Source organism: Canis aureus, chromosome 8, assembly GCF_053574225.1.
Source record: "Canis aureus isolate CA01 chromosome 8, VMU_Caureus_v.1.0, whole genome shotgun sequence".
In the NCBI taxonomy this organism is placed as follows: Eukaryota; Metazoa; Chordata; class Mammalia; order Carnivora; family Canidae; genus Canis; species Canis aureus.
The window spans coordinates 76,551,928-76,578,139 of record NC_135618.1 but is presented as its reverse complement, the minus strand read 5'-3'; the positions used below and the strand labels follow the sequence as shown (position 1 = coordinate 76,578,139).

General features: G+C 46.0%; 1 protein-coding gene across 5 annotated transcripts in view; it reads left to right on the top strand.

Annotated features, from left to right (window-relative positions):
- LOC144319764 (S-adenosyl-L-methionine-dependent tRNA 4-demethylwyosine synthase TYW1) overlaps nt 1-26,212 on the top strand; it is a 239,890-nt gene that overhangs the window by 197,214 nt on the left and 16,464 nt on the right. For 3 of the 5 annotated variants that reach the window (XM_077908332.1, XM_077908335.1, XM_077908337.1), the window contains one exon: nt 6,421-7,578. The exons of 1 other annotated variant lie outside the window; for it this stretch is intronic. In XM_077908332.1, the coding sequence (XP_077764458.1) occupies nt 6,421-6,642 (222 nt within the window). In that variant the 3' untranslated portion in view covers nt 6,643-7,578. Of the gene's footprint in view, nt 1-6,420; nt 7,579-26,212 lie in introns of those variants that run through there. One more of the 5 variants, XR_013385495.1, reaches the window with a different exon arrangement.

Sequence of the window (26,212 nt, the reverse complement as noted above, 5' to 3'; positions counted from 1 at the left end):
GACTTGTCTATATGGAAGATACTGTTGAAACTAATAGGAAGTCAGTTATTCATCTACAAAAAAAAAAGGCAGAGTGCTCACCTATACTGCCTAAACTATTAGGAACCTGTTAAGATAATGGGAGGAATATTTCTCACTGTGGCAGTTTTATTTTTTTAATTATTATTTTGCCAGACAGGATGAAAGCTGTATAAGCAAAACAGAACCAATCAAAAGCAGAGCAGGCTGACTTTAGAGGTCTGCATATAAACCTTTTGTTCCCCTTGCATTTGCTTTGGAACAGTCTCTGTTGTGCTGTGGTAGAGAAATAATTAATAGACAGCATTCTTCTCCTCCATGTGCTCATTGTTTAGACTTTATGCTGAGGAAGGTTGAAGGACACTGAGAATTTGGAGCATACAAATTATTTTCGGTGACTTTTAGATCAGTTAAACAAAGGGAATTACCTTGGAAATATTATACTTAAATAAATTCAGGGGTGAAAAAGTCTTTTTGCACTCCAAGATACTTGAAACACACCATGGTTCTTATTAGTTCTGTCATTTTTCTGGTTTGATGGCTAACAGTGTGTGATAGTGTAATGACCACAGGCTCTTGAACACCCACAAATTTGAATCTTGGCTCTCCCATTTACAAGAGGATAGGACCTTTGTCATATTTGTTACTTAGCTTTTTTGGACTTTTGCCCTTGTTTTAAAGATGAGAATCCAACCACATGAGTTTTGTTTAAGTGGATTAGACAAGCCAGAGAACCAAACATAGTGCCTAGTGCATAATAGGATGCTTCATAAATATTGGTCACTGCCATTGTCATGCAAATCTTTCCTCCACCCTGTTTGTTGGCTTGGGTTGTTAATAATATGCTCTTCCCTTGCTTTGAGAGATTGGTCGTTACTATTTTAAATTTTGTTTTTTAGTTTTATCAGAATTCTACCTAGATAGTTTAAAAAGTGAAAGTTTATTATAAAAATCAGCAATTCCTTATATTTTCCTCAAACATACCTGCTTTACTTCCTCAAGCAACAACCACTTTCAGCTTTGTGTAACTGGTATTTGTCATTACATCTCTAAATAACATGCTTAATATTTCACTTCATGAAATTTTTCCCAAATTATTGCATTGAGGATTTCCTCCTTTCTATTTTTTTCTCCTTTCTTTCAAAAACTAGTCTTACTTTAATAAAATTGGGTCTCTTGATCTAATCCTTTAGTTTTTTATTTTTATTTTTTCAGTACCCTCTCTCCTGTTTTCTATCATTTTTACTCTACATTCTAGGAAATTCTCTTAAGTTTTTTTTTCTTAACTGTGAATCTTTCGTCTTATTCCTATAGTTTTAAAACCTAAGATTCTTTTCATTCCTTGAGTGTCTTCTTTTTATAGGGTAAAATTTTTTTATGGATTCAGATTATCTCATTTTTCTGATAGTTGTTTTAGTTTAGTTGTTTGGGTTTTTGTTTTGTTTTGTTTGCTGTTTTCTCCTTGCCTATGCTTTGTTTACTCTGTTACTCTTTTCCTTTGGTTTATTTTTAGTTCTCTTATTAGAAGTTTTCTTTAGATGGTCACTAGTTGTCTGCTCATATCTAAATGGGAGACTAAAAAATATACTGAATGTCCCTAAGTGAGTGGAATGGGCTTGATTTTATCTTAAAGAAATCTAGCAGAATCATTTCCTTAGGAAAACTCAAACTACTTTTCATTCAGTGCTCTTGGACCGGCCAGAAGGTCTCCTGTTTTTCCCCAGGCTGCATGACCATCAGCGATCAGGAAACGGGCAGGGAATAGGGCTGTCCTGAACTCTCATTTTTGGTATGATAGCCCTGTTCTCAGCTCTACCTGCTACCCCATAATCCTTGGATTTTTCTCTCTATTGTCTTATGGGAATAAACCTCCTGTCTTCTACTGGGACGGGGGCTGGGTAGATTGGGCAGCTGCTCAGCTGTGTTTATGTACAGGATGTGGAGGGAACTTGGGATTCTAACCATTATACATAGAATATAAATCTATCTTTGGGTTTTGTGTGTGTGTGTGTGTGTGTGTGTGTGTGTGTGTATGGTGCAGGGAGTTGGTGCTTCTACTCCCACTTCCAGAAGTGACTGGGCCACCAGTTTCTGGGCCTTTGGGGAATTCTGAGGCATAAATTGGGTCAAATCTTGAATTTTTCTATTGTTTTTTTTTTTTTAAATATTTTATTTATTCATGAGAGACACACAGAGAGAGGCAGAGACTTAGGGAAAGGGAGAAGCAGGCTCCCTGCCGTGAGCCTGATGTGGGACTCGATCCCAGGACTCCGGGATCATGACCTGAGCCGAAGGCAGATGCTCAACCACTGAGCTACCCAGGTGCCCTGAATCTTGGATTTTTCTATTTGCTAGCTTAAGATGCAGTTCTCTTGGGTCTGCTAGCCCGTTATTGCTCATCTTTCATCTTTCCATCTTCTAAAACTTTGATGGTGTTTTCTCCTGATCTCTTTGCTTTCACAGGTAATAGATCTTTTAGGTATGCCTTTAGTGTCGCTTTAGTGGGATATCCAGAAGCAAAAGTACATGCATGTGTTTAATCTGTCTTTAATAAAATCTTTTTAAACATCAAAATAATAAAGAATTTATTTGTCATTATTCTTTTCAACAAAATTTTTCCTCTGTGAAAAAGAGAAAATGATGAGAATAAGACCCTTCATGCTGTAGTTTTGGACAATCAGAACACTGGCTTATCTACCCAACAAGGCCACAGATCTTTAGCAGCCTGGCTTTATTTAGCTAGGGCTATACCTTATTGCACTTGTAGTGTGTTTTTGAGATCATCTGTGACCTTTTGAGTCTCTTTGTAATTCTGCAGAGATTTGCCTCTTTCCTTACTGTTGGATCTGAGGAATTCTTGAACTAGGGTAACCTCAAATTTTGTGATTGGGGCTTTTGTTCTTCTGTTTATGTATCTGTGTCTTTCAGCAGTATTTTTCTGCCAGTCATATCAGATTTTGCCCTTTTAACTTCTGCCTTTTTGCATGAACAGTTTGACTTTGAGTTATTATTTAGTATTCTCAGATTGTCTTGAGGGGGCATGCTTAGGTTCATTTTTGTCTTAGGAGTCTGATGGCTTAGTGTTAATTTAAGAGTAACCCACTGGTCTAGACTGAATGTTTATGTCCCTTCAGAATTCACATGTTGAAGACCTAGCATTTGAGACAAGGCCTGTAAGGAAATAATTAAGGTTAAGTGAAGGTCATAAAATGAGGTCCTGATGTGACAGGATTGGTGTCCTTGTAAGATGAGATACCTCCACATGCACTGAGAAAGGAACCTTGAAGCCAGAGTGAGAAGGTAGCCATCTACTGGAAGCTTCTTCTTTGACTTCTAGCCTCCAGAACTGTAGGAAAGTTAACGTCCACCATTTAAGCCATCCAGTCTGTGGTATTTTGTTATGGTAGCCCACATAGCTAATACACCTGTCATGTGTTACATCTGCTTGGGCTTCTAGTTTATTTTCTTAGACGTTGGCAATCAGAGTTGTCAGTTGTCAGATGTTAGCTTACACTTGTCATATTTGTGCAACTGACTTCCTCTATTTTAAGCCGGAGTTAGGATTCTGTAGTCAGAGGAGACCAGATCTAACTGCATTAGGGATTAGGGAACCTAGCAGCCTGCAGCAGGTGACCTTTTTTTTTTTTTTTTAATGAGATCATTGCCTATAGTTTTGTGAAAGTTGTGTTTCCAGAGGATGTGTGCATGTTTGTGTGTACCAGACTAAGAAAATATGTTTCTTATTTTAAGTTGTGGTGGAAAAAGATTTTAAGTCTGTTGGTCTAGTTTAAGCTAATCCTTTAGTCCCTGTTAGAATACCCATGACAAGTGATGATAGTGGAGTTTGAGGGAAAAGGAAGACCTAGAGATCTAAACCCCAAAGGGAGAGGCATAGGGAAGAGGAGAATTCAGTTATCTGCTTCACCCAACAAGTGAAGCAGAGCACCCCGGGAGGATTTTTCTAGTGGGACCAAACTTCTGGAGGGCTTGGGAGTGATTTATCACATCTTTCTCTGCACTCCCAAAGTGCCTTGTGCCTACCCTCACTCACTGCACACCCTAGGTTATTATTATCATTATTTCTTCAATGTCTGTGACTAAGCCAAGTCCATAGTTAGCACTCCATAACTGGTATAGGTGGGAATAAATGATAGCCATCATTATTGGCCTTATTTTACTGTCATACACGGTAATGACATGTAACTCCTGCATTAGCTGGAGTGTTGCCCCAATTCCAGTAAGGTCTGAGTATTGCACCTCCTCTAGTGAATACACTGTGAAAACAGCACATTGAAGCCAATTGTAGCAAAAGCCCATTCTCTGTCTCAAGATGTCAGTAGAACAGGTGGAAATGTTCTTCATCGTGTGGTCCTCTAGCTTTGTTAAGAGGTGAGGAGAAAGAGGCTAGGCCTTTGTATGTCCTAAGTGCCAGCATAACTTATAAGTCAGATATATTTGCAAAGCCAGCAGTTGATATGGGGTAGAAGGGGCTAAGGAGGTAACTACAGAAACAATTCTAATATGTTGTGGGCCAAGTTCAGGATAGTGAGGTCATGTGGCAGGTGAACTGTCATCATCTAGAGGGATTCAGGAAGACTTTCCAGAGCAAAGGGGGTTTATGAGGGAACCTGAGGCATGAGTAGGTGTTAATCAGACAGAAGGAGTAGGATAGGAATCACACGAGAGGGGGTTTACCTCATGAAGAGCCTCCAGATGGAGGTTTGATATTTATACTGTCCGTTCTCCGTAATGGGGCTCTATTCTGTTGTAGGCATAGTGAGCTCAGAATCTCAGTCTACAGAAGGTAGAAGCAGCCAAAACTGGCATCAAAATCCATCAGCAGGAGGACCATCACAGAGTCTCAGTAGTGAGGACCTGTGTTAGGGTGGTGTCAAGACAATAGAAATACTGCTAAGGAGGAATCCACAGGGCCTGACGTTTTTTGGATAGGAGGAGCCAGGGAGGGGTCAGGGCACTTTTGATTCTGGACTTCTGAGGCTCAGTATCCAGGGATGACTGATGGTTTTCATGGTAGTAAAGAATATTTGAGAGCAGTCTGTCTTGGGAGGGAAAATGATGGGGAGATGGAGATTTTGTATATTGGGTTGTAGAGTTCATAGAAACCCTTGGGGCACCATTTCAAAGAATAGTCTTATTAGAAGAAAATTTCTCATGATTCATCGATAGACTAAACTTTTCCATTTATTTGGTTTTTTTTTTCCCCCACTAGAAACCTCTTAGCTGTTGGGTAAAAAAATCACATGTAACTGAAATTTAGCATATTTTAATATTCTGGATCCAGGAAGCTATACATTTTCAGTATTTCTCTCAGGTAGAACATGAAATTGTTACTTCACTTGGTTTGTAATCAGGGCTTTTTAGAAGATAGCAGCTTAACCGAACGATTGGTCTGTTCATAAATCAGGTATCTATGTGTTATATATTTACACAAATGAGTTCCAAATAGATGCTTTGAGTCAAAAAGCCTTCACAGTTCAAATAGTAATACCTTCAGAGCTTCATCAATTTATTTTGTTTTCTTCATTCCTGGTCATTATTATGTAATGACTTTTGAGAAGCAATTTTCTTAAGAGGACAAATTGGATTATTCCCCTTTAGTCAATTGAAATTCTTAACAAGGCTTTCCACTAATGAAGTACTGTATCCATGTTAGGTTAAACAGGCCAGTTTGAGCCATTTAGTTAGCATTTCAGAATTAGGAGTCATTGATTAAAGCTTCACTAATAACTCAAGGAAAGTTTAATAATAAAATGAATTCTAGGAAATCCCTGGGTGGCTCAGTGGTTTGGCACCTGCCTTTGGCCCAGGGTGCTATCCTAGAGTCCCGGGATCGAGTCCCACGTCAGGCTCCTGGCATGGAGCTTGCTTCTCCGTCCTCCTGTGTCTCTGCCTCTCTCTCTCTGTCTATCATAAATAAATAAATCTTTAAAAAACATAAATAAAATGAATTCTACTAGGTGCTGCTAACACAACCAAGAAAATTCATACCAAATAAAAAGTGGCAACAACAGGAATTAGAATTAGCTAGTCAATTAACACATGATAATGCCAAAAAAATTTAATTAACCTTCTTTCAGTGATACTGCTGAAGATGAACTTGACTTGCAATTCCAGGATGAGTTCTTTATTCAGCAGTTGGGTCTTCCACGTCCAGCATGGCAGCAGTCCTAGGGGAAAAGAACACCCCACCCCACCCCCCGCCCTTCGACTGTCGTTCATTCTGCTTTCATATGGAACTATATTTGGAGCATGAAAGAACTTACTTTAACTTGATAGGGAGAAAATAAATCAGGCTTATTTTTGAATTTTTAAAATATTTATTATTATTTTATTTTTAATGGATGTTTTTACTTCTGACATGACTGCACTGTTTCTTTCCAGTTTAAGATAGGTAGAGAATGGTGGACATGGATCGATTATAACCGCTTCCAAGAGCTCGTGCAGGGATATGAAGATAGTGGTGGATCAGCAACTTTCAGCGCAGAGGATTATATGGCGAAAACTCCTCACTGGGCATTATTTGGTGCCAGTGAAAGAGGTTTTGATCCCAAGGACACACGATATCAGAGAAAGAACAAATCAAAGGATATTTCTGGATGTTGAGATTATCTGACTGCAGGTTACTGAAGGACAAGAACTGATGGCCCCAGAAGGTTCTCACCCTCCATGGTGATTTTTCTCAAGGACACATTACACAATTATATTTCATGTAGAGGAGATTGTAAGGCTGCACATGGGGACACGAGTCACGTCCCAGGGTTGGGACTCAGCCCCACCATTTCTTTCCACAGCTCAGTCCCTCTCTTGATTGGACTTCTTAGAGGACCATCATTTCAGGGATACAGTCATTAGAATGGAGCTGATGGTTCTGAGTTATAATTTGTCAGACTCGCTAAGATGCTATTCCAGGGGGTGTTGTAAGGAATGAATATGGGTTTCTCTTCCCCCTCCTGGGCTGTTGGCCTCTGGATTGTTCCACCCCAAGGTAAGTGTATCTGCTCCCTCCAGGACCTCCATCTCTTCCTTGTATCTTAAGATAACACTTCCCGGGAGTCATTCAAGTTGTCATAATTCTTGATTATTTTTCAATACCATATAGATTACATTAAATTTTTGCTTAGTGCCAGCCCTTTATGGAATTGAATTGGTCTAAATGTACTACTAGATCTCATTCCATTCTCATACAAATTGCCAGAGAAGGTATGTGGGGGCTGTATTAATGTCAGAACTCTTCTGTAGGAGGAATGGCCCTGTGATGCCATAGAGTAATTAGTGTCAGACAGACTTTGAAACTCAGTGCAGTTTGCTTTTGGTTTAAAAAGTCAGTGTTTAAGCTCTAACCTACCCACAGAGCAGGTCCCTACTTTCTTTTCCTTCTTATAGCCCAAGCTACTTTACACAATCTGTTCTTTTAGGGTTCAAGTTTTTTGATTGAAAACATCATTAAATGCTCAATAGTTTTTAAAAATATCATAGTTATTTTTTAAAATTCCTATATCCTAAAAATTTAATTAATAAAATCTTTTGTAAAGAGTAAAATTTTCTTTTGAGTGTTTATTTTAAAGATGTTTCTAGTCCTGTGGTTCGAAGCCCTATCAGATAGACCTCCTCCTTATGTAACAGCTATTTTATAAACCCTCTATTTTCTGCTGAAGTAAAATTCCTAGATAATATAACCTGCCTACTTGCTCAGTTGAATAACTAGGCTCTGTATTTATTTCTAAGTGATAGAGTCAGAACCCTTCTCTGTTGTGACATGGGAAGGGAAGGTGGCAAAGTATCACAGAAATCATCTTCAAACTTCTATTTGGTCTCTTGTTCTGGTGACTTAGGAGACAGACAAGAGACAGGAGTGGTGCAAGCCAGTGAGGCAAGATCACATTGAAACCTGGATGAGTTAGTATTCATTGAACAGAGATGCAAAAACACCCTAAAGTGGAATGAAGTTAAAAAAGCAAGAGCTTATGCCGAGGCTGGGAGGCTGGAGGCAGAACATGCAGGGCTTTGGACTATTGTCAATCTCTTTTTTAACCACAGTAAGGACTTTAGTGAACCCACTTTCCCTCTAAAACAAAGAAAATATAGGCAAAGTGACTAAAAATCAGTGAATTTTAGAATTTTGACACTTAACCAAATCTTCACAATGAATTGAAAATCAACTTTAAGAGATAAATCAATAAAATTAATTGTCAACTTCTTATCACAAACTGTGAAGGCAGGGTACTGGTTGGCTCAGTGGTTAAGTGTCTCTCTGCCTTTGGCTCAGGTCATGATCCTGGAGTCCTGGAATCGAGTCCCACATCAGACTTCCGGCAGGGAGCCTGCTTCTCCCTCTGCCTGTGTCTCTCATGAATAAATAAAATCTTTAAAAGAGAAGGAAAGAAACCGTGGAGGCCAAAGTACAGTGGGTTGGTTTATCTTCAGAGGGCTGAAAGAAAAGACTTTCAACCAACAATTCTTTGTCTAAATCCTCTTTCAAAAATAAAGAAAAAAAAATAAAGAAGAAATTAAGACATTTCCAGGAAAACAAAAAGTGAGAGAATTCACCTGCAAACCTGCCCCACAAGGACTACTGAAGGGGGGGATCCTTCAGGCTCTGATGAAAAGCACGCTAGGCACTAACTAAAAACCATGTGAGGAAGTAAAGAGCAGTAGTAAAAGCAACTACATAGGTTTTATAAAGGACAGTATAAACGTATTTTGGTAACTCCTATTACAAAAGACAACGGCCTAAAGCAGTAATTACAGAACTACATTGATGCACATGTAAAGTTGTAATTTATAGGACAGTAATAGGTCAAAGGGGTATGGAGGGAACACAGGCATATTGGAGCAACTATTGACTACCTACTAGAGAAATTAGGTTAGTATGAAATCAAAGTAGACTGTTTCAAGTTAAGACGCTGATTGTAATCCCAAGAGCAGCCACTGTGAGAATAAATTTTTTAATTATGGTAAAAGAATATCATTCTGTCCCCAATTCCTATGTGTGGGCTTTTTCCCCACACCAAGCACATCTCCCACACCAGCTGGGTCTTCTACAATTCAATTAAATCCTGACACTGTCTATCCAGAGATAATGTGAGATTACCACAGGTTAAGGGCTCAGTCTCACAAGGCTGCCCCCCATCCCTTCAGATGCCAGTAGCCAACCTGGGTCATCACCTGGGCTGACCCTTGGCTATAAATTAGAGGTTCTCACAACTATCTCCTTGGGTTTGATTAATTTGCTAGAGCAGCTCACAGAACTCAGAGAAACGTTTTACTAGATTACTGGTTTATTGTAAAAGGATGTAACTCAGGAACATCCAGATGGAAGAGGAGATGCATAGGGCAAGATCTGGGGAATAGGTGCAGAGCTTCATTTCATGCCTTCTCTGAGCACTCCACTTTACCAGTAGTAGCTTTACCATTAGCTCCATGCATTTACCAACTCTGAAGCTCTCTGAACCCTGACCTTTTGAGTTTTTACAGAGGCTTTATTACGTAGGCATGGTTGATTTAATCATTGGTCATTGGCAATGAACTCAATCTCTAGTCCCTCTCCCCTCCCTAGAGGTTCTGGAGGCTAGACTAAAAGTTCCAACCCTCTAATCACCAGGTTGGTTCCCCTGGCTGCAAACCTCTGTCCTTAGGTTGCCTAAGGGTTTTCCAAAAGTCACTTCATTAACCTAACAAAAGAGATCTTTTCTGCTCTCAGCATTTAGGAAAAAATCCAAGGATTTTAGAGCTCTGTGCCAGGAACAAGGACAAAGACCAAGTAAATATTTATTATAAATCACAATGTCACAAACAGCAAGGGAATTTAAAAGGTACCCTAGAGAGTATCTATTTAACACCAAAAAAAGACAGCAAGAGGAATAGAACAACAAAGAGCTAAGACTTCAAAAACAAATAGCAAAAATGTCAGGCATACATTCTACCTCTGGGTGAGTATATTATGTAAATGGATTAAATACCCCCAAACAAAAGAAAGGGTTGGCAAAATAGATTTATTTATTTTTTAAAGATTTATTTATTCATGAGAGACACACTGAGAGAGAGAGAAGCAGAGACATAGGCAGAGGGAGAAGCAGGCTCCTTACAGGGAGCCTGATGTGGGACTCCATTCTGGATCCCAGGATCATGACCTGAGCTGAAGGCAGGCGCCCAACTGCTGAGCCACCCAGGTGTCCCGGCAAAATGGATTTAAATAAAAATTCAGGGATCCCTGGGTGGCGCAGCGATTTGGCGCCTGCCTTTGGCCCAGGGCTCGATCCTGGAGACCCGGGATCGAATCCCACGTCGGGCTCCCGGTGCATGGAACCTGCTTCTCCCTCTCCCTCTGCCTATGTCTCTGCCTCTCTCTCTCTCTCTGTGGGACTATCATAAACAAAAAATTAAAAAATAAATAAATAAATAAATAATCCAGTTATATATTCTCTGTAAGAAACTCTCTTTAGAGTCAGACTGAAAAAGATTTATCATGGAAGCAACAACCAAAAGAGAGCTGGAGTGGCTATACTAGTATCAAAAAACTAGACTTTAAGGTAAAAAAAATGTTACTAGGGATGAAAAAGGACATCTTATAATGCTAAATTATAGTTGAGTTATAATTTTATCTTACTAGAAAGATGTAATGATTGTAACATATACGTACCTAACAACAGAGCCCCAAAATACATGAAGCAAAACCTGACAGAATTAAAGGGAGTCACAATTCAATAATAACTGAAGACTTACATGACCACTTTGAATAGCGGGTGGAAGAACTGCACAGAAGATCAACAAGGACACAGGAGATCTGAGCAATACTGTAAACCAACTACACCTATTGGGCCTCTGGAGAGCACTCCACCCAACAACACGTCATTCTTGAAGGCACATGAAACATTTCCAGTACAGACCATTTGTTAGATCATAAAACAAGATTCAATAAATCTAAAAGGGTTGATATTACACAAATTATGTTCTATGACTAGTGGAATGAAATTATAAATCAACAGAAGAAAATTTGGGAAATTCACAAATATGTAGAAATTAACCAAAATCCTAAAGAAGAAATCACAGGGGATATTAGAAAAAACTGAGATAATTGAAAAAACGATCTACCAAAGCCCACTGAATGTTGCTAATAGTGCACTTAGAGGGAAATGTACTATACATTTACATTTTAAAATGTAAAATATACATTTTTAATGCCTATATTAAAAAGAAAATATATTTTGGGGCACCTGGGTAGCTCAGTTGAGCATCTGACTCTTGATTTTGGCTCAGGTCATGATCTCAGGATCTTGAGATCAAGCCCTGCATCAGTCTCTGTGCTCAGCAGAGAGTCTGCTTGAGTTTCTCTCACTCCCTCTATCCCTACCTCTTACCTGGGCTCACACTCTCTTTCTCTAAAATAATAATAATAATAATAATAAAGATGATATATCTCAAATCAATAACATAACCTTCCATCTTAAGAAACTAGAAAAAAGAACAAACACAAAGCAAGCAAAAGGAAGAAAAAAATGTTAGAGCAGAAATAATGAAATAAAGGAAAACCAAAGAAAAATGAAAACTAAAAGTTCTTTAAAAAATGGAAGCCAAAAAAAAAATGGAAGTCAATTAACCTTTAGCTAGACTAACCCCCCCAAAAGACTGCAAATAACTAAAATCAGCTATAAATGCACAGCCCGTGAATATACTAAATAATATATTATTATACTTAATATATTATTTAGTATAAACTGTGGAGTCGGGACAAACTCATTGTTTTGAGTATGGATGGCATACAATGTTAGTTTCAGATGTACAACATAGTGATTCAAGATCTCTATATGCTATACGCTATGCTGTGCTCACTGCAAGTTTGGCCACCACCTCCACATACAACACTATTACAACACCATTGACTATATTCCCTGCACTGTACCTTTTTTTCTGGTGACATTCATTCCATAACCAGAAGCCTATATCTCTCACTCCCTTCCCTCTGGCAACCAACAGTTTGTTCTCTGTATTTATAGGTCTGCATGCTTTTTATTTGTTTATTCATTTGTTTTTTTCCACATATGAGTGAAATCGTATGGTATTTGTCTTTGATTTATTTCACTTAGCATAATACCCTCCAGGTCTTTCCATATTGTTGCAATGGCAAGATCCCATCCTTTTTAATGGCTGTGCACTATTCCATTGCAGCTATCTACCTATCTTTTTCCATCTCACATCTTTATCCATTCTTCTATTGATGGACACTTGGGTTGTTTCCATTATCTTGGCTATTGTAATAATACTGCAATAAACATAGAGGTTTATATATCTTTTCAAATTAGTGTTTTCATTTTCTTTGGGTAAATACTCAGTATTTACTATACATTTTACATGGGTGAATTTTTTGATATATGAAACGTATCTCAATAGAGCTGTTTAAAGAAAAAAGAAGCAAAGAGCAAACCTTGAATCTTTATTAAAACCAATATATAGCATAAGAGAAGCGTCATAAATCAATGGGAATTTAGGAGAAAAAAAATAATTTAATTCTGCTCTTTATACCATATTCTAGGAAGACTTAAATGAATCAAAAAGCTCCAAAGAAACTTTAGGTGAAAAAGGCCTTTCTTGACCAGGGGCTCCCAAACTTTCTCAGCAGAGAGTCACCTGGAGGGCTTGTTAACGAAACATAGATTCTGGGTCCCGCCACACAGTTTCTGATGCTGTAGGTACATGGTGGAGAACAATGTGTTTTCTAACAGATTTGTGATTATACAAACAGTAAGAGCATACACTTTCAGAACAACTTGTAGATAGAAAAGCAATGTAAGAACTCATAAAAGAAAGTCAAAACCTTTACAGAATATATTCAAATATTTAATAATATGGAACATCACATAAACTAAAAAGACAAATTGGGGAAAATAGTTTGCATGAAATATGATTGACCAATGCTTATTCTAAAATCTCATCTTTTCATTTACAGAAGACTTGACTATGTAAATAAGTAAGGGCTATAGAACATAAAGTTTCATCAATGAGGAACTAGAGCTACCTACAATGAACAGCTGTTCACTTTCAGCAGAGAAATGCTAATTTTTTTATCAACTTAGCAAAATTTCTATATCGTATTAAGGTACAATACAGGCATTGCAAAAGCAGTTCGGCAAAGTATCCCAAGAGCCTTTATTTTTGAAAAACTGATTTAAAGAGAAAAATAGTTTTATGTTTAAAGATATTTGTTGTAGCATTTTATAATAGCAAAACCCAGGAAACCTAAATGTAAGCTATGCTAGGCATTTAGTATTTCTTGAACAAACAGCGAAGTTATATTATACCATATTGTCTAGGTAATTCATTTTTCCAACAAATTTTTTTTCTTTTTTACAAATGTTTATTAAACACTGATTGTGTTCTTGTGTTCTGGCCAAGGATTCATTAGTAAGTAAAAGAAAAAGGGGACATCATTCTTACCCGTAATGATGCTGACATTCACCAAAGACAAAGATTCACACAATCAATGTTAGTCATCAAACCCACGTGGTAAGTGTGCTACAGAGAGGTGGTCTCGATGTGCGTGTGTCAATGGAGAGATTTCTTAGTAGGGAGAGGGGTGCCCGGAGTGTGCTGGGACCTCCACGAGTCCCCATTCCAGAAGTGGGGTCAGGGAAGAACGCTGCAGGCAGGGAACCGAACGGCAGCAGAGGCTAGGTCGCAGAGGGTCACTGCACATCTGGGTAACCGTAGGATGGCCACAGTGCCTGCACGGTGCTGCGGAAGAAGTGGGAAAGGGCCAGGACACTCGGAAACATAATGGGTGATGACTCAGGGAGATGTAGGTCAGGCCAGGCCCTAAGAGCAATTATGCAAAGGAACAAATGATTAAATTTGCATTTTAATAAGCACTCTTGCTGCGGGGTTGCAAAATGGCTTGGAGAAACCTACAGGGAGATGAGTTGGTAGGTGTTCCCTGGGTGGTGGCAGTTGTGCAGTGCCCTATGTGCTGACCCTGGTGGTGGGGATGGAGGGCAGTGGATAGATTGGAAAAAGACCTCAGAAGGTAACATGGATTTAGCCACTAGTTGGTTAGTTTGGGGTGAGGGGGTGGGGAGGAGGGAAGAAATGTCGAGGACGACTCCTGAGTTTCTGGCGTGAGGACAGGATGGATGATGGTGTCATTCTCCAGGCTGCTTAACCCTGGCAGAGGGTCAGGGTCATTTGTGGACATGTAGGCTTGGCTTCTCTTCAAAAAAAAATCACAGGCCCAAGATGGCACTACTTGGGCGAGGCCAAGTCACCAAACCACAGGCTGAATCCTCAACCTAACTGTAGTCTCAACCTCCCCCAGAAATGTGAAGTCTTCACCTCTCCATCAGGAACCTTCTGGTGAGCACCAAGGCGGCTGCCTCCAGGGCCTTCTCCATCCTCCAAAGGAAGATGACATAACCTGCATATAAGAAGCCCCTGGCACTATCCCCCTAAGAGAAGGTGATCCTGCCTGAAACAATCCTTTCTCTTGATTTGCTTATACATCTCTTGCCCCACCCTCCTTTCTATAAAAACCTTCCGTTCTGCACAGTTCCCCAGAGCTCCGTCTGTCTGCTAGGTGGGGTGCCGCCGGATTCACGGAGCCTTTGACAAGGCCCAGGAGATCTTCAGATTTACTCAGTTGAATTTTGTTTCTAAACCCTTACCAGGGGATGGTGGAGGCAGTGGTGAGGCACAGGGGACTGGTGCGGAGGAGAAACGTGCCAATCATCATCTTCAATTATACTCACACAGACCTCAGATCACCCAAGGAGGTAGAATGAAATGATGCTCGTGAAAGTCCAGCAGGTGGTGGTGAGACAAAGAAGGAAGGGTCAGTGCACTGGGGAGTTGGGACAAACCAGCAGGTGCAGATGCAGAAATCCAGGAGGAGGGCGACTCAGGAAGACACCGGTCAACTGTGGAGAGGCCTGTGGGGAGTGACCCAAGACACAGGACAGAAGGATCTTGGGACGGGGGTCACCCATGTCTGGCCAGCACTCCACCCAGGTGGAAGGCTCTGGAGGATTTTTAGTGACAAGAAGTTTATGCTAAGTCTGAAAGACAGAATACAAAATCCTGGTCATCTTAATTATGTAAAAAGCATATGAAGCCGCATACGACTGAATTTGTATTGTTTCAAGAGAATAATACAATAAAATGTATGAGAAAATGTATTTTCTGCTTTTTGTAGAGTAGGCCTCAAAGTTTTTCCTTAAATAAGATCCTGAAATTGAAACCCTCTTATAGTTGGAATTAAATGTATATTCAAAACAGCACATTTTGTTAGCAGAAAGATTATTTATTTAATCTTTTTTTTGTTCTTTCAGTGTGCTGGGTTGTTTTTCTCACATTTTATTGAAATACAGATTGATGAGCTATTCCTGGGGCACTATTGATTAAATACAAGTTGGCAGTGACTAATCTTGCTGGCTATTGGCTTGCTTGGCACTTTTTGTCTTTTGCCATTTCTTTTCATTTAATTACCTTAAATAAAGCACAATACTTTCATGCCTAGGTTTTGAAGAGGTTTGGTACAATGTTGTAAATCCACTGCAGTTTCTGGATTAAGAAAATCCTCTCGTTTGGAAGGAGCCCTAGTGCATTAGGTTTCTCCTCAAGGATTTCAGGAATCCTGGCCTCCAGGTGAGAGAAAAAGAAGAACCCCTGGTGGCCTCAGACCTCAATAGAAGGCAAGATTTGCAGCGGCTGTGAGGGAAACTCACTTCTGGGTGAGGAAAGGCGATCTGAACAAGCCATCATTCTCCGGCCCCAGATAATGCCAGCAGCGCCTTTCTCCTAATGCACGGAGCTAATGAAATCTATACTATGATCGTCGGCTAAGGAGAAGCTGGATAAAGCCAAGCTGGTCTGTGGAAAAGCGGAAATGTTCTCTTCAACAGCTGGGCCGCCGCCCCCGACCCCCCCCCTCCCCCCGGAGGAGCCTGCGCCCTCGCCGGGCCTCGGAGCGTCCGGGCCCCCGGCTCAGGAGGGGTCGGGAAGCGCCGGCCTCAGCAGCCTGCCGAGCCCGGGGCGCGCCCACGGTGGGGTGGGTCTGGACGGTGCACAGGCCGTCCGGGCGCCCCGGGCCGCAGGGCTCAGGCTGGGCGTCCTGCGCCTGCTGGGAGCTGCTGGTGGCGGTCCCTGCCCCCCCCCCCCCCGCCCGAGCTGGGGCTGCAGGCGGAGACTGGGCAGGCCCGGGCGGGGCTGGCGGGGCTGGCGGCGCCCCCCACGCGGAGCGACGGTGCCTGGCGGAGCCCTTCCCCCCGCGGCTCGGTGCTGCCCCCGCGCCCAGCTCCGTGCCCGCCTCCGCGCATGCGCGTCCCTTCCACCGACCCTCCCCGCTCCCGAGCGCCCGCAAGGCCCAAGCCCCGGCCGCCCCCCCCCCCCCCGCCCCCTGGCCCTGCCTGGGGCACGCCTGGCTCCCGGTCCCGGGGCGGCTTCTGGAAACGTCTCTCTGCGGCTCCTTCGGCCTGTGCTTCCCACCCTGGCCTCCGGCCCCCGCCAGCGGCCGCTCAGCGTCCAGACCCCGGCTGCGAGTGTGAGTGTGTCGGGGCGTGTGCCGTCCGAGCGCGCCCGCGTGGTCACCCCCCCCCCCCCCCCCCGGCTTGCTGGCCGCGGCGTCCGCCTGCCCGGATGACTTTCCCCGCAGGCGACCGAGCGCGCGGCTCCCCAGCACGTCTGCGTGATTCCTAGCGCTCGGGGAGGACGGGCGGACTGGCCGTGACCCCGCGGCCCCCGGCGGGCGCAGAGCCTCGGCGGTGCCTCCCCGGAGCCCCGCCGCCGGCTGCAGGGCCAGAGCCTCGGCTGCAGGGCCCGCCCCCACTCCTGACCTCCGGGCTGATGTCCGAGCCGCACATTCCCACCCTCTCTGCACCTGAAACAATGCATTGTTGGAAACCAACCACGGACGGTATTTTAATGATTGTTAAGTTTGAGGTGGTTTTGTCTTTTCATTTTTAGAAACGAGCGCTGGGTGGGAAAAGACTTGTTTAGACCGCAGAGCACGGAAGTGCCGCCCGGGCGTGGAAGCACGCATCAGTGTGCCCCGGGACCAGGCGCAGAATCACCCAGGGAAAGTCGTTTCGAACAAGACATATTCTTCTCGTCTCGTGTGAACGATCTGGAAGTGGGCAGTTCTCCTGCTTTGTAAAGATGAAGAATCAGGGCCGTCTGGGTGGCTCCGTTACTGAGCATCCAACTCTTGGTTTTGGCTCCAGTCATTACCTTAGGGTTGTGAGATGTGCCCTGTGTCCAGCTCCCTACTCAGCAGGGAGTCTGCTTGACAGTCTCTCTCCCTCTTTCTCTGCCCCTCCCCTCACTCCACCCCCCTGCTCTCACTCTCTCTCTAAAAATAAGTGAATAAATAAATGAATAAATAAATAAAATCCTTTAAAAAAAAAAGATGCAGACACATTCCAATGTTTCCACTGCATCATTTTGAACTTGTTGGATTTCGTCTTCAGGCTGTTTGCTCCATGGTGCCAAGATGGCTGCCATAGCTCCCAGCATCACAGGCCCAGTCATGTTCAAAGACAGGAAGGAAAGGGACTAGGAAGAGAGCTTTCTTCTTTCAAGTTGCTCTATAAATCAAGGAGGGGAAAAAAAAAACAAACCTCCCTCTGAGACTTCTCTCCAAGTCTTATTAACCATAAATGGGTCATCTGGCAAACCCCAGTTACAAAAGAAGCTCCCCTGGGGGCTGCCAGAGCCCACCACGGGTCACAGAGCTGCCTCCACCTTTTTGCTCCCCTGGGAGTGTTCACACTTCGCGGTGCTCCGGGTGCATGGCCCAAGCGAGCCTGGGACCTTGCAGGCACGTGGGTCAGGCCGCAGAGGTGCCGGCAAACTCAGCAATCACATCACCACAAGAGTATCCTGTGATCAGGGAAGCCACCGCTCTGCTCCACATTTTCTTCTCCTGAACAAAATGCCCTCCTGAGCTCTACCCCGGGGATCCGCCCATGAGCCAAATCTAGCCTGTGACCTATTTCTGTACAGCTGCGAGCTAAGGATGGTTTTTACGTTTTTAAATGGTTGGGGGAAAAAAGGCCCCAGAAGACTACTTCATGACGTGAAAAGGATATGAAATTCAAATTTCTGTGTCCGTAAGGAAGGATTTATTGGACCTTGCAACACCTAACCCCTCGCACATTGTCTGTGGCTGCTTTTCACGGGATGAACCGTTGTGACAGAGACCATATGGCCCTTCAGTGCCTAAATTATTTACCATTACAGAAAAAGTTTGCAGAGCCTGCTCTGTCCTGTCCGTTCAGCTTTCTGGAGACTTCTGTTCCACCCCATCTCCCAGAGGAAGGAACCTTTATTGTGCTGCGGGTACGCGGGGCTTGGAGTTCACAAGAGGCATAGGGGAGGCTCACTCTCGCTCCTAAGCCTCGGTACCAAAGAAACCTCCCTCGGTGCTGACATTTCGGACATCCGAGGGGACACGGGTCGCCTGGGCTTCTGCTACCCTTCGAAGGACGGCACAGGGCGGCGGACGTTCAGAGGCCGAGGCCGCCCCGAGGCCTTGGGCTGCCGTTTCTTCGGCAGAAGCCCCTGCCTGCGCCCTGGCCCAAGGGGCGCCTGTCTGGCTTCATAAAGAAAAGCCCTGATGCTCCCCTCTCCTGGGCCAGCCGTTGTTGGGATTCTTGCTGCTGAGAGGATTCAGGAAACTCACTGGGACCTTGAAGCAGGATGTCTTTGGGGCCGCCACGGCAGCCTCCCACCAGCTTCTCCCCGGGAACCCCAAATTGCCAGAAGATGGGCTGCCATTGGCCACAGTCTCAGTCGGCGTGGCCGCGAGGCAGGGTTCCCCCCGCTTCCATCCCCAGTGCTGCCACCTGCCGCCGCCACCGGCTCTTAGGTCTGGCTGACCCAAGAGGCAGAGGGGGAGCTGTCAGCTGGGTCCCCGGGAGCGCCTCACCGCCTGCGGCTGGTGCTGGGTGCGAGGCCGGTGGGCTCACATGGTGGAGGAGGCCGAAGGTCCGCGGGGTGCCCTGGCCGCAAGGAGCAACCCCAGCACAGAAGACATTTAATCACCTCACGTGGCAGGACGCGTGGACCAGGTGCTCTGCAGTTGCCTCAGTGGCTTAGCAGCGTCAGAGATTCCAGCCAGCCTTCCGTTTCCCTGTCCTCACAGTAGGGTGGAGGGTGGCCGTGGCGCCAGGCGTGACAGCCATGGTCAGAGGCAGGAAGGCCGGGGCAGCAGGGGGCTCTCACTTGCCGGGCTCTTGCCTCTGCTCGGCAGGGAAGGCTCCAGATGCACGTCCTCCGACGTCTCCTTGGCTAGAGCCCCTGTGAACGGGCTTGCGTGGGCCGGCAGGCGGGTCGTGCTGCCCTGCGGGCTGCCTGCTTGGATGCACGGAGGAGAAGGGACACGAGCGCGTCTTGGAGCGGCGACGGGAGGGCCCCTTCCATTCCTTCCTGGCCGAGCCTCCCCGCTAGAAGGTGCGGTGGAGGAGCAGGGCCACGGAGTGGGCGGTGGCAATGCGGCTCCGCCTTAGGGCCGGATGCGCACCTCACATCCCCACAGGGGCCGGGGAGGCCCCCGTGAGGCCACCCGGTGGGCCAGAAAGCTGGGAACCCCGAGTAACTCCTGGGGAGGCCAGCGTGGCAAGGCCACCCGCGGGCCTACAAACACTCAGATTGCCGGGCGCTGGGCAGGCCTGAACTGCGGCAGGAAGGTTCCCCACCTCTCCTCCCCACCCTTCCTCCCCTTTGTGCATCACCCAAGTAGGAAATGCTGCGCACCCCCCTTCCCTGCCTCACCCCCCCCCCCCACGTCTAGCTGGTGGAGGTGGCTAGTGTTGCCCACCTGCAAGGCTGCCGCTGGGCCAAGCAGCCCACCAGTTTCCAGAGCAGGCTTCTCCCCGCACCCCTGCCAGTGTCCTCTCCTCCCGGCACCCCACGCACCCACCCCCGACACCTCCTCTGGTGGGCCCTCCTTGCAGGACCCGAGCGGTTGGAGCCTGTAGGGCTTCGGGCCGCCCCGGGGTGGCCCCGGCGCTCTCAGGACGCAGCTCCAGGCACTGTTCTCTCTTCTCTGGTTTCTTAAATAGTGCTTGTGTTATGAAAAATCAAACCCAGTGTCCAACGAATGGTTTACGTTCCTCAAACTCTAAAATAGTTTAACCAGGAGTACTTTTCTCCCATCAATTATCTGAAGGAAGAGTAGCTTGAATAATATCTCAGATGGAAGGGATTTCGCTGAAACTACAGCAACTTGACAGCCTCCACCCGCTCCGGGGAGCGCATAAGATGCGCCGCGGTGCCACGGGCTCCTGCGCTTTACAGGACACTGTTTATGGTGAGGACACTGGTGCCTGGAGCTCCTTCCTTGGCCTGTCCCAGGGAGTGATGAGGGGCCTCTGCTCTGCCCAGAGGGGACTGCTGGGGGTGACATTTCAACCCGGCTTCTCTGGGACCGCTTGGCCACAGGTCTGTCTGGGTCTGTCTGCAACTGATGCGTCGAGTGCAAAACAGCAAAACATTAAGGAGAGCCCTACCGGGCTCTTGTTTTAAAAGCCTATTATTTTAATTTCCAAAGCTTTTACAGGGAATGGGCAGCAAATAGAGCAACGGCAACGCACTGTCTGCCTTCTAATTATGACAATTCATGACTCAGAATCTCAAACTGGGTATTTCTTTGGCCACTCTTCCCAGCATCCCCTCTGAAAGTGTCGGCCTGAGGAGGGGATGCTGATGGGGGGGATGCTGATGTGATGCATCGGATTACAGACCTTGCTGGGGGCGGGTAGTAATGGTGTCTACAGCAGGGCAGAGTGGGGGAAGAACTAAAACATATTTCATTAAAAAGCAAGAGAAATCCCATCAATCCTCATCCCTGCACACTCATCGGACTGTGGTCTATTTACTGAACATCATGAGTGTTTATTTCGTTTTATTGGGAAAAAAGAAAAGACCCCAACGGCATTACCTCACACAAACACATCTAAAAAGAAAATCAAGTTTATGTGTATGATGCTTGTCGACCTTATCTCAAGGAGGCCCACTTCCTGGCCTGATGGGATCCTGACCCGTTTCTCGGAGCACCCAGGGCGGGCCAGCGCCCTCTCCCGGGGGTGCCGTGTTCCCCACCACCCTCCCTCTGTTGAAAAAAAGCTGTCAAAGAGATGCTCTATTTCGGGAGCCCGGATCCCACCCCTCCCTGTTTCAGGTTTTCCTCAAATACCAGCTGGACACTGTTCTCTAAAAGTGAATTTGGTCGTTTCCGTTCTGGTGGCAAAGGCGAGGTGAAGAAGCCCGCCGTGTCACCTCCAGTTACCCTCCTGCTGAGTCTGCTCCAGCCTGGCCTCACTCGCGCCGCGCCCTGCCAGGCTCAGCGTGGTCCCCGGGGACACCCACGCGCCCGCATCCCTCCTGCAGGTTGACCCTCTGACCTCCCCTGGCCTGGCCTGGGCCCCGTCCACCTGCTCCTCCGGCCCGCTGCGGAGGCTCTTGGCCTTCTCTCTCTGTCTCCCCCCTCCCCGCCGGGCCTCGGTGGACACCCTGGCCCCCCGCCCCCCGGCTCGCTCGTCCTGCTTTCTCCTCTGAAGCACAGGCCTGTTTATGCAGCTCCTCAGATGCCCACTGGCTCCTCCCCCGCGGCCAGTCTGCTCTTGAAGGCTTCCCGGAGGGGTCTCCGCCTAGCCCGTGACTCAGGCCCCGGTCACATCCTCGGTGGCTGCGCTGTCCCTCACAACTACTGCCACTGCCTGTGGTCAGGCCCTTCGCTCTCCGTGTTCTCTCCTGCTCCAAGTCTCCCCACTGCCCTCCTGCCTCTGGGCCAGGGGTCTCCACACTTGTGTTGATCGTGCGTCCCTATTAGAAACAATTGTAGCAGGCACTCCCGGGACACGTATGTGAACTTACACACTGTATGCACAAACCATTTGTTAGCAAACTATAAAACACTCACAAAAATGGACTATTTATTTATTTATGAGAGACACAGAGAGAGAGGCAGAGACACAGGCAGAGGGAGAAGCAGGCTCCATGCAGGGAGCTCGACACGGGACTCGATCCCGGGTCTCCAGGATCATGCCCTGGCTTAGGGCAGATGCTCAACCACCCAGGTACTCCCCAATGGACGTTTTAAAGGATGGCAGCTTGGGTGGCTCAACGGTTTAGCGCCGCCTTCAGCCCAGGGCGTGATCCTGGAGACCCGGGATCGAGTCCCACATCAGGCTCCCTGCATGGAGCCTGCTTCTCCCTCTGCCTGTGTCTCTCTCAATCTCTCTCTCTCTCTCTGTGTGTCTCTCATGAATAAATAAATAAAATCTCTCTTTAAAAAAAAAAAAAGGATGCAATACAAAGTAGATAAGAATCCAAGTTCTAGTATTTTCTCTGGAAGTGTAGGAATTCTCAGCCTACCTGGAGTCCTCTGGTCCAGGCTCTGGCTGCCCCAAGACCTGCCCTCTGTGACATATGCTGGGGCTGTTGCAATTAATTACCCCAAACCCGGTAGCTTAAAGTAACACACGCTTATCTTCCCACAGTTCTAAAGGTCAGAAATCCGAAGTGGCTCTGGGAGGCCAGAACAGGGGTGGCAGCAGGGCCAAGCTCCTTCTAGAGGCAGGAAGGAAGAACTTGTTTGTATTCCGGTTTCTAGAGCTGCAGCCCTGAGCTCACAGCCCCTTCCTCCATCTTCAAAGCCAGCAGTGCAGGGGCTTTGGATCTCTATCTGCGTCCTGCTCATGATGTCGTGGGGCCCAGACGACCCAGGTCCATCTCCGCATCTTAAGATCCTAAACCTAATCACACCTGCTAAGCCCTCTGGCCAAGGAAGGGAACATTCACAGGCTCCAATGATTAGGACATAGATATTTTGGGGTCCACACTGAGCTTCTTAACCCTCCCTACAGCCTGGTGAGCTTCTTTTTCTCTGGCCTTCCACTGCCAACCATCAGCAGGCATGCAAGGCCCTTCACAGCCTGGCTCTAGGCACCTTTTTAACCACATCTCCCACTGTGACTTCTTCCTCGGTCACCACCCCCTAACACACAGAGCCCAGCCCCCATGATTATACTTGATGTTCTAGCCATACCACCTGCTTGGAGTCCTGCCAACAAGGCCCTGCATGTACAGGTGTTCAGGTTTCACACTGAATAAGTTGAAAGAGATTTACCTTAGGGACATATACTAATTTATACAGAAGGACAGAGGCCTTCCCAACAAAGCTTCCCTCCCATACAAACCTTCACAAGTACTTAGGGGAGCTCATAATCAAATCCCTGACTTTTTAAACTATATAACAGCAGTGGCTTTCCTAATTTTGTGCATATGCGTTGCATGGCTAGTGGCAGCCCTGCCTCAAACGCAGAGCAGTTTTATCCTTGCCTTTGCACTCTGCTCCTTTCACCTTGAGCACTCTCTCACCTCTCCCCTTTTCTCATCACCTTTCAGGGCAAGGCTGGGAGATAGGGCCCCTCAGAGGCACTGGCACCACCACCAGAGGGGCCTGCCCCTTTGTGCATACTTCTAGTATTGTCCTTGCACGCCGGCTTGAACTTTATTGGTTTAAACCAAGCAGGGCACTTGGTGGGATGAGCACTGGATGTTATGCTATATGTAGGCAAATTGAACTCCAATAAAACAAAACAAAACAAAACAAAACAAAACAAAAACAAATAAACCAGAGGTGAGCCCCAAGCAGGGACTGTGCCCTAAGCACCTTCCTCTTACCAGTGCCCCTTGCAAAGCCGTAGAACTCTCTGCCGGAGAAACAACCAAAGGACCCTAGGAGGAATTCTTTCTTTTGGCAAGCTCACAAAGAACAGATTTCTAACTGCCCTAATTGTCTTACCTTCCCTCCTATTCAACCAGTTCTCAGAGCCTTAATATCTCATGAATACTTTTTAATGGACTCATTTATAAAATCATTTTCTTTTTTAATAAGTCAAGGGTAACTCGTCACGTCCATTATTAATGCCCTCTTTCAAAATGCCTTCGTGGCACTTCTTTTGATTCTGAAAAGCCCTAACTGGTTTTCTGAGTTTGAACAGGACCAATTTGTCCTTTTAAATTATACCAATCTGCAATGAGAACATTCTAAATGAGTCATAATATCTATATTGCAGTTTTCTTCGAAATATTGTATTTTAAAGATTTTATTTATTTATTCATAAGAGACACAGAGAGAGAGGCAGAGACACAGGCAGAGGGAGAAGCAGGCTCCATGCAGGGAGCCCGATGTGGGACTCGATCCCAGGACCCCAGAATCACGCCCTGAGCTGAAGGCAGATGCTCAACCACTGAGCAACCCAGGTGTCTCTCTTCAAAATATTTTAGTATCTGTGATATTTCTGTCCTGATGTGGTGTCAACAGACCAGGGTCCCCTTATTTTCTGCGGCGTGGCTCCCTGGGGTCTGCAGTACTCTAGGTCATGTATCCTCCTCACATTCACCGCCTCTCCCCAGGCTCATCCTTTCAGCTCGCTCCCCGGGGCAGCCCCTGTTGGGAGGAGCAGACTTCCATCCAGTCCACTGGCTTCCACTTTGGCTCTTGGGCTGACTTTGGCCAACGGTGTGCGAGGCGACAGGACATACAGCCTATCCCAGCAGACGCTGTGGGAATGAATGTTTCTACTAGCTCTTTTCCTTGCCCTGCTTGGCCAAAAGAGTGGCCTATCCCAGACAAGGGCAGCCCCTTTGGCTTGTCTCCCTGGAATGATGAAGGCACTTGGACCAGAGCCACAGCCAAGTCAACATATACCATGAATAAGACACAAACAAAGGCATGTGCTTCGCGGCTCCTGTAGTTTGGGGATTGCTCATTCCTGCAGCATAACGTGGCAAAAGCGGACTAAACACGTGCCTAGCGTCATGCCAAGTAGGAGGAGATTCTTGTGTTTGAAAACTCTGCGGAGGTTTCCTTACTAGTCCTGGGGATCATGGACCACCTGCTAGCTTTCTAAAAGAGGTCGCCTTGAAGAAGACTCACGACACCTCCAAAATCCCATTTCCTGTTGGATCATGTCACCATCCCCAGCTTTGGTGTCCTTTCCTTCTGTTACCATAGAAACACACATTCTGGGACAGGAGCTGGAATAACCTCGTAAGGCACAGGGGAAGAATTTCCACTTCCTTCTCTGGCCTCAAAACTTCTCCTTATCTTCTGTAGCTCTTTTGCCTATGGTGAAGATGAGGGTAAAATTTCTAAGACATAAGAGAGTGAGACCAGGTGGCCTGCTTATTTACGAGGAAACATCGCCAGGCCTGCCGCTTGCTGGAGGCGAAGGGGAAAAAAAAGTCACTCAGAGAAGGTTCGATTGCAAGGAGGTTGCACCCATGTGGGGCTCCCCCAAATCCACACATGGTAGCAGCTTCCGGATGGCCCTTTGTTGGACATGTGACTTGATGGGGGCTCTGCCCTGCGTGTCACTAGGATCGCTCACGTCACAGAAGCAGTAGCCTCAGATGCTCTGATGGATCATGTGTATTTTGAGGTTGTTGAATCTAAACCAGGACAAACTGCTTATATCTCCATCAGGAGGGATCTAGTAAGTGCGTCCTTTCCTTCTTGCGCAGGAGCCTTGGCTTCCTTGGAGATTTGTATCACCAAAGAGATATACCTGGATTTTTTAAAGGAGAACTTTCAACCCTGGGCTTCGGAAAGAAATGCCCTGCTGACCTTTCCATGCTCACACCTGACTCAGAACAGAACCAGGGCTCATGGGAGCAATGCCTCGTGCTGGGGCCTGTTCCGAAGACCTTGGCTGTGAGGTGCCCCAGGAAGAGCCCAGCAACGCAGGTCTGCAGGGCAGGTGTCCAGGCAGGGTCCTGAAGGAAAAAGAAGCCAAGAGGAGATTATTGATGAAGACGAACTAGCTCTTGAAATTATGGGAACTGACATACCCATCATCTGCTGTGTGCAAACCGGGGACGCGGGATTGCTGGTGGTGGAATTCAGTCTGAGTCTGAAGGCCTGAGAGCCAAGGGGGCTGATGGTGTGACTCCCAGTCCAGGGGCGCAAGATAAACGAGAGAGCCCAGCTCAACAGCAAGGCAGAAGAAAAGGGGGAGGGTGTGTTCTTCCCTCCTCCACCTTTTGTTCTGTTCAGGGTGTCCAGGACTGGGTGGGGAGGGCCCCTTCTTTACTCAGTCCGCAGATTCAAATGCTCATCTTATCCAGAGACACCCTTACAGACATACCCCGAAGTACTTAACTGGATCCCCCGAGACCAGTC